General features: G+C 38.8%; 1 protein-coding gene across 1 annotated transcript; it reads right to left on the bottom strand.

Annotated features, from left to right (window-relative positions):
- Positions 1–1681: 1681 nt before the first annotated feature.
- Positions 1682–8894, bottom strand: LOC113742924 (ribonuclease TUDOR 1). The gene is made up of 17 exons (XM_027270949.2): positions 8641–8894; positions 6784–6949; positions 6320–6394; positions 6109–6222; positions 5914–6018; positions 5494–5700; positions 5174–5389; positions 4990–5097; positions 4601–4771; positions 4307–4504; positions 3873–4229; positions 3558–3788; positions 3286–3474; positions 3124–3201; positions 2842–3036; positions 2324–2701; positions 1682–2213 (listed from the first exon to the last, which is right to left on the bottom strand). The coding sequence occupies exons 2-17, from the start codon at positions 6931–6933 to the stop codon at positions 2025–2027; spliced, it is 2961 nt and encodes a 986-aa protein (XP_027126750.1). The 5' UTR covers positions 6934–6949; positions 8641–8894; the 3' UTR covers positions 1682–2024.
- Between the last annotated feature and the right edge of the window lie 64 nt (positions 8895–8958).

The raw sequence follows: 8958 nt of genomic DNA, 5'->3' as shown, positions 1-8958 counted from the left end.
TTGGTTGCTGAACAACTTATAAATTATGCAATGATCATAGTAAAACTTGTTGGGCTATGCAATTACATGCATTACCATATAGATGTTTACTTTCAGGAAAATTTGAGTTGTGATAGTCATTACCATAAATATTATAAGTTTGCTCTCAGGCAGACCTCTTGGATTGTGATAGTTTTAATTTCATGCTCTTCTTTTGCCATGATCAATTCTTCAATGCAATAAATGGACATTGCCATCTATCAATTTCTTTTGTTTACGTCTGATGACTGTCATCCAGTGATGTTTAACATTTATACTATCATTCCAACACAGTACTCATTACCGATTATCTGGTACGAATTGAAGATTTTGATATTCTTGCCAACCTCGTGGCCAATCTAGTGGCATCTAGAAGACACGAAATCTTTCCTTTTTTTTTTTTATTTTTTTTTGTTTTGGGTATAACAACACAATTACGTATGATGCAGTTAAGAAAATTTTCGTCAAATGCGCTGGTAATCCTGCTCTGCAAAACACAAGCCAAATGCCTTTACACTCTTCTTTTCTTTTTCTGTTATCAAAATAAAACCAGCTGCCCGAGCATCCGGTTTTGCTTTTCCGTGGGTAGGCGTTGACTTTTTCTAAAATAGAACAGTAGTAAAAAACTTGCTCTTTGTTTGGATTGTAAGTTATTTGAGATATTTTTAGTGTAACACTTTTTGTGATGTGATGTATGTGAGATAAAAAGGTAATTGGAAAGATAAAAATATGTATTAGAAATTGTAATGATGATGTAAGCAAATATATTTGAAAAAATAATCAACTGTCCAAACAAACCTCCGGAATCGTCCTACTGTGCCGCAGAAACCAAAGAGGAGAGATAAATGCAGGACATATTACAGCCTTAGAAGATTTACTAACAGTTATTTGGTCGGAGTAGATGAAAGTAACTATAAAATATAACTGATCAGTGAAAATACATGCTTTGATCTCAAGTCTAGACTATCAGCGGGTGATTTAATATTTAGACGCTATCGGTAAAGATGATATTGCGCCATTCTTCCTAAAACAACCGAAACTCGCCGTAATATAGCACGGCGTACCACCGCAATTCCAGGTGCATCAGCCTTGTTAATGGATCTCTCCTTTCATCTCTACTCTTACGATGAGGAACACGATTTTTCGGGGAAGCAGTTGAGAAGGGTTTTAATCAAACTCGAATAGAAATTAACAGAGAAAAATGCTCCTAATCAGAGTAGAAAAAGCCCATAGCCAAGTAGCTGAAGAAGGTTCAGCTTAGCTGCAATTCACCTTTGAGTTCGGTGAAAGAGAGCCACTTTGCATAACATGGGTTCCACGCTACAGCTACAAGAACAAGATAAACACTTCCAAACCCTCAAGTTTACGAATAACTCTCTTCCAGTTCCCCAGGAAGAATGGGGGAATATTTGAAAGAGGGCATTGTGGAGATCATCCCATCCAACATATACATCTTTAAGCAATTACCTCGACTTTCTAAGTTTGTAACCCCACCAATCCAGCCTGTACTAAACTTGTATCCTTGACCTGCAACCTGCCCCCTGAGCTGATAACTCAAATTACAGGCAATTGTTTCGGACATCCACATGCCATTACAGCATGGCATGTTGACACAATTTTGACACTTCTTTTTCAAGGTAACAAATTATAATAGAAAAATATGTGAAATTCAAAAAATTGATGTATGCCAATATTTATGTCCAATATTAACTTGACAATCTCTGCTACACTTATAAGGAGAAGAACGCGATCTGCTGGAGTTCGCCTTATTGAGAGTGTATAAGTTAAAAAAAAAATGGGAAAAATTAAAAAATAAAAAAAAAGGAAAACAAAATTTGTCCCCTCTCCTCCCCAACAACATTTTCACGCTAAAACCGGTTACAAAATTGAAAGATGAAAGCTACTTTAACAGCTGATGTTTTTGTATTTTTATAGCACTTCATGCCTGTAACTTGTAGCTGGCACAATAGTCCTTCTAGATTGACTCAGGCTACAAAACTGGTTTCTTACCGCTTGCCTGCGGCTTTCCTGATTGGAGGACCGGTGTCCTCATCATCGGACTGAATATCTCCATACTCCCACATCCCAAGTCGTTTCTCCCGTGCCTCGGTCTGGTACTTTTCCAATTCATCCAAGGCCTGTTGTCTGTCTTTTGGTTCCCATCTTCTCCTTTTCTCCAACCTAGCAAGCCCTTCCTGGAAAAATTTTTCAATGGAATCAGAACCTCATTACCATTTTTGATAAACCATAAATAAAGAAGGGGTGTACCGGTTAGCAAATGGAAATAAAGCATAATCATTCAAACCTGTAACATGATGGCATTTATGCTGGTGTCACTTTCTGTATCAACCAAGGTAACCATAAGGATATTTCCGGTTCCTTGTCCTTTAACTTTTCCGCCAGAAAGGTCTCGGTCCTCAATCACGGCCTTGAATTCTTTAGGAGCACTTAGCAAGTGTTCACTCAGGCGCACAGCTGCTTCTTGCCCGTAATCCTCCTCCAGGCTTGGGACCTTCAAGTATGCAAGCGAGCATAGCTGGGCAAGGCCAGGTGCAGAGGATACAGAAGGATCAACGGGTCGCAGTTGACTATAAGGAACAACTTCTTGGTTTCCGTAATCAATATAGAAAACTTCGAACTTGTCACTAGGGGATGCAACAGGACCTCGAGGAGCACTTACAATCTTCACAACATTCAATTAGAGAACATTAAGAAAACAAGTAGGTAGAAGTATAATTCGACAGAAGTTGAACATAGTTGAGAGAAATTCAACACAAAAAAAAAGAGAAAAAAACAGCGAGTCAGCCATAATCGTGAACTCACTAAAGCACGGTTCCAGGAGTTATCTGCACTAAACTGAGCAAGAACAAGATCACCCTTCTTGGGATTAAAGGCACCAATAAGAGGAGCATCTTGAAAATTCAAAGCAGCAAGTTGTTTCTGAATAGATGCTACTTTCTGATCAGCAACTGGCTGAACATAAAATTTACCGCCTTCAAGAACTTCAGTCACAGTCGCCTGAAATACATGAAGCAAATAGATAACAAAACTCTTTCAAGAAATAACATATGACCAAACTATTGTTCATCTAGTGCGACCAGCTACCTTGAACTCTTCTTTCTGTCTTCTTTCGGAAGTCGGATTGTTAGAAACCTCCTCTCCTTCAACAAAATTCTCCCATATCTGCATGCAATGTGTATCAGAAATATGATAACAGGACTAATCCCAGTTATCAGAAATATGTTTCAGAGAGTTCTCGCGATTCACCTTCAATTTTTGCCTTTTTGCAGATTGTTCAGCCTGCACAAGGAGATGGGCATCTGGGATACGGTCGGTCCCAAAGGAAGTTTGAAGCCTTGCCAAGCCAGCTTCCAAAAGGGTTACAGCCATGTTGGTTTTTGACTCCCACAATGATCCCAGGAAGGTCCCGGTTCTATCAACAGTTTCCACTTCAATCTGAGTGAAAAAAGGAAGAGTTAGATAACAAGGAATCATATTACAGGCAGCTAAACACTCTGATGAAGGAACAACTGCCCTACCTCAACATCCCTCTGCATTATCTTCCGCCTCATCAGTGCAATGGCTTCATCTGAATAAGGCTCATCACGACCTGGGCATCTGACTCCAGAAAAGGAGAATGCAATGCTGCATGTTTCTTTAGGTATTAGCAGTTTAAACCGATGACCACTCAGGACATACTCCACCACAGCAGGCATCCTCCTATTCCTTTGCAAAAATGGCAAGAAGTCTCTGGCTTTCTTTGCTGAAGCCTAAGAAATTAAAAGGAAAAATACCGGATCAGCAACACGAGTCTGTCAAAACTAGACAACTGTATGAAGTTTAATGAAACTAACCGTTAGCAGGTCTGTAATGTGCATGGTGGGAGGATCCTTGGCAGAATGGATACCCTTCTTTCCAGCAATAGCACGAGATTCAGCAGAGAGAAGGGCATCATAATAATTTGATCTTTCCTCGAAATCCCGATGTCTGATAACAGATGCAAAGCCCCGAGAAACTAAAAGCTCAGCAACGTTCACCCCAGCCTGCTGACCACCAGCAGATGTAGCAGGTGGAGCATCTTCCCCATCCTTAACTGGAGACACCAGGAAAACTGAGCCAAAGTCCATCACCCTTGAATCTGCACCAGGAGCTGGAGCTACAGGTCCCTCTGCCAAGCTCACCTTCCTGGAATACTCCATTGAAACATGTACCTGAGATGATACAAGATCTTTCAAGCTCCACATCTTATCGTCTCAGGATATTTAGGGCCAAAAAGGTTGTTACATACCTGACGGCCAAGAAGGCGGGTTCTAAGAAATTCCTTGGCTTCCCTGGCATAGGGAGCGGGTTTCTCATCCCTACGAGGATTCCCTATTTTCGGACACCTGATACTAGAGAGATTGACTCGTCGCTCAGCTGATGGATCTCCATATGGCACGGAATCATCAGCTACAACAATGCAATCCCCACTGACAACCTCAATTACCTGAAAGGCAGATACGAAGATAAGCGAACTCCAACACTAATAGTACGAGCCAAGCAAAGCAAAATTGCAGATGATTATGAATCAACCAATACTTACTTTTCCTGTGAAATTCTGGTCATGGATTGCCTTTGAATTTGTGGCGGGGGGAACATAATTTGTCCAATATCTCAAGCGGCCCTTCTTTGCCTGAAGTTCTGCATTCTTCAACTTCCGCTTGGCATCATCCTCCAATAAGCTTGCACTCCACTCAACATATTTGCCTAAACCCTATACCATAATAGACGTAACAAGGGAAAGGACAATTAGAATCACTCAATGAGGACTGATAAAATTAGAAAATCTAAAGGAAAATAAACTTTAAAGATGACGTCGAAACAACTAAAGCAAGCAATTAACACAAGAAAAAAAAAATCATCTGGACTACATCTTGCAGAAGTTCATATACTCAAGCAAATGGCAATACAACTGAAGCTTTTATACCATACATGTTCAACAAGCTCCAATGCCAGGTCCTTTGCTGAATCACCATCTTGATAATATACTGAGCCTATCAAATTGCTAAATTTGTCAACACCCTCCAAGACAATCCTAACCTGAAAGTCATGAGATTAGAATTGATACAACAACTCAAGAAGCATGAGAATGAATTATAACTGTCCAAATACTCACATCTCTATTCAGCACACGAATTTCAGTGAAGTGTTTAGCTTCTCTCCCAAATGCATCAGGCGCAACTTCAGTGATAGATGCTGAAGACGCTGCAAGTCTCTGGGCTGATGTTAGGGGTGCACGAGGCTCAGCAGAAGAATCACCATTTTGTTCATCAGAGGCACTCTCACTTTCCACAACGGCTTCTGCTGTAGCTCTTCTTCCCATAGATGGTGCCTGGTTTCGAAAGGGCAATAAAAATCAGATCACATGGAACTGGTAATTTCATAGCCAAAAAAAAAAAAAAAAAGAACTTCACCACAGAAGTTTAAAGCTCAAACCTGAATGCCGGCAACAAATACTTGAACAAATCGAAAATCTGGAAGCAAATAAACACGAAGTGTGCTTCCATCACGAATCTGCTCCACAATGGCTTCCATTGGCCTCCCCTTATTTGCAGAAAGGAGTCCCATTGCATCTAGGTTACTGGGATCACCAATAGCAGAGGGAGGCAAATTCCTGATAGATGCCTCAGCGGCACCTGGTACCTGAAACCACCAATGCAATGAATGCGTTGGCAAACAGTTCTATAAGCTTTTTGACAAATATTGTTGTACAACAAGATGACAACATCCGCCTAATCCGAGAACAAGAGCATCAACAATGCAATCCTAATATCAGGTACTTTTTGACATAAGATAGAGCAGTTAGATGTGTATCTCAGGTATATGGGAATGCGTATTAAAGTTTCTGACTCTCACCTTGCTCCAACGACCAAGACCCTGCTGCTTGGCTTGTTCTTCAAGATGCTGTAACTCAGCCAAGAAGGGACTAGCTTCAGCTTTTTGTTGTCCCTGCTCCCTAACCTGCAGCAACCACTTCAGATTAATGCTTAATAACTCAAAAGCTACAAATTGTAAAACATGTTCACAAGGAAACAAATATTCAAGCTCAACCTTTGCCCAGCCTTCGGAGACTACAAGCAACGCTACATTCTTATCTCCAAGAAAAACAGAGCCAAATTCTCGGCCTATGGATGGTACTGTGTAATCCACTCGGAACGTGACTTCCTGCAAGAAAATAAATCATGGTATTAATAAAATTCTCATCTTTTAAAAGGAAAGGAAATATCACATGCAGAAACCAGAAAGATCAATCTTTTAGCACCTTCCCAATGCAAAGCTTTCTCAGATACTCTCTGCTGGCCCATGCAAATGGCTCATCGACACTACCTCTACGGGCCTAGAAGAAGAGAAAAGTTAATCAACAGAAAAGCAGAATCTAGTATTCATCAACCCAAAGGCCTCAAACAGAATAGCACACAGATTATATAAGAGCATAGCTAATGGGGGGAAAAAGGCAAATCCCAAGTCCAGAAACATAACAGGACTTGAAGCACAAATTTTCTAAGAAATCAGTAAAAATATGAGCTCAAGGCTGATCAGTCTAAAAAATTCAGCTAAAAAATCCAGGTCTATCTTTAAATCTTGATATGGTGAGAAGTTATTCAAGCTTATCAAAAGATCAGGAAAGGCCCAGAGAGAGAGCGAGAGAGAGAGAGAACGACAACAAAGAATACCATAGTTTACACTACACAAAAGAATTCAATATCTCTGTCTGAGAAAGAATACCAATTTTGGAGCAATCAAAGATGACAAAGTGATCGTCTTTTCAGGAGGTATTTCAGCCTTGGTGCTCCCAACTATCACCAGACTGTCTCCTGATGGAACAGCTTTCACTTTTCCTCTCAGCCAACCTGTTGCTCCAGCTGTTGACGCCATCTCAACAGCTAAATTGCTGCAAAAACATAAACCTGGTCAGCAGCCTATTAAATCACCATCCTTTAAAAAAGTAATGCACTTATATAACTTCAGTACTTTATCAGAAAAGACCTCCACCAAGATTCACCTCCCAATTGTAGGCACTATATATCTCAAGTAATTTAAAGCCACTTCGTGCTTATTATAGGCACTATGTATCTGGATATCTCATTCAATCCATTTTCAAAACGGACAAAAATGATAGTATCCACCAAATGGACCAATGATTTTAATTTTTTGAACCCCAATGCTCTCATGCAAGCAGCAGTCACCACAACAGAGCAAAAGGTGAAGATGAAAATGTCTATGTCAAACAAAAATGTCTTATCAGTTAAAGCAAATAACTCCACATTCATATACAACCATGTACAAAGGACAGATATAAGACTAGGATGTCACAGGCTAATTAACACATGGCACAATTGCATTAATTTTGCCCAACAAATTGAACCAAACATAGCAGTAGCAACCATACATCTGGAGAGCTACAATTCGAATCTTTCACTAAAAAAATCAGCCGGTAGTGCAATAATTTAGCAAAACAACATATTTTGATTAAACTTTGCACCAAATGTTTTTTAACAACTTATCAAATCCAACCATTCGATTTGACTTTTAACCAACAGTAACAGAAAGAACAATAGTTATCAAAAAGAGAACTAGATACCATTATTCCAACAGCATACTCCAAATTTATACGCAATGGAAGTTATTAAGTGCAATCATATAGAAAAATCCGTTGAAAATAACTAAAACATTATAACCACAAAAATAATATCTTTGCAACCTAAGAACCAAGTTGAAATTGTGACATTGAGATTTCAGATACAATACTATATAAATGAAGTGCCTTTGATTCATCATAAAATCAATGACAGTTATTGAAAATATGCATTCACATTAACTCCATAAGATAAAATCCAAATCTTCATTGAGGGAAACATATTGAAGACATAATTCCAACAATAATCACATTGGATGCATAATTCCGACAACAAACGAATCTTTTGCAGCAAAAGTTATCAAAATTAACAATCATTAGAAACAAATCCTTGCAAGGAAAGTACAAAATCAGTCATTCACTATCTCCATAAACAAACATCTGCCAAAAAAGAAACTTGAGATCCAATAAAACAAAATCTCACAACTTCAGAAACAAACCATGAATTTATCCACAAAATAATACCACATCATATAGACAATTTTATTAGAAAATAAAAATTACCTCCCTGACAGAACCAAAAATCTATACTTTCAACAAAGCTCAAAAGATTTAAAATTTTTTATTCATACATAAAACTACTTTTCGTTCAGGGATCATGCACCATCAGATTGAAAAATAAAATTAAATTACACAGATAGTAACTTGCATTAGATTTGGCAAAAACGGGAAGAAGAAAAAAAATCAAACCAGAGTATCTACACATGCATTTTACAAGTTTAAGCATATTTCACTATGTAATAATCATTATTTCTTACATGAACAGAAAAAGATCCGCAATTTACACATCAACGATCAGCTGAATTAAACCTTAAGCCACAAACATAAAAAAAAATCAATAAAAAACAAAAGCAGCTCAATTCACTCCGCAAACACGCATGCAAGCATATATAAGCATATATACATTAACGAAAATTCATACATAGACAGAGATCTGAGACTTTTACCTCAATGATCAGTGTGAAATCAATCGATCGGAAGCGGAGGAGCGAGAGGAAAAGATTAAATCGATCCGGTTGAAGTTGTTCTAGAAACTCATGGAGATTGACCTTCGGATCGATAAATTCAAATTCCCAAGGATGGAGGACAGACTTTGGCCGGAGAAAGAGAGTAGAGAGCGAGAATTGAGATGCAGCGGTCGGACGGCGGATCGGAGAATATACATGTATGAAATAGGAATGGATATATATATAGTGTGAGAGAGAGAGAGATGGGGACAGTGAAAGAGATATAGAGAGTGAAGGAGGGTAAGATTCGGATTTCAC

Source organism: Coffea arabica, chromosome 4e (genome assembly GCF_036785885.1).
Source record: "Coffea arabica cultivar ET-39 chromosome 4e, Coffea Arabica ET-39 HiFi, whole genome shotgun sequence".
In the NCBI taxonomy this organism is placed as follows: Eukaryota; Viridiplantae; Streptophyta; class Magnoliopsida; order Gentianales; family Rubiaceae; genus Coffea; species Coffea arabica.
Note: the sequence above shows the minus strand (reverse complement) of the source record. Positions and strands in the feature narration are given on the sequence as shown.

Coding starts and splice junctions, on each gene's coding strand:
- LOC113742924 (XM_027270949.2), bottom strand. CDS start 6,933: ATGGCGTCAACAGCTGGAGCAACAGGTTGGCTGAGAGGAAAAGTGAAA. Junction 4,772..4,989: donor CATTGGAGCTTGTTGAACAT/GTATGGTATAAA, acceptor ATTATGGTATAG/GGTTTAGGCAAATATGTTGA. Junction 3,475..3,557: donor TAATGCAGAGGGATGTTGAG/GTAGGGCAGTTG, acceptor TTTTTCACTCAG/ATTGAAGTGGAAACTGTTGA.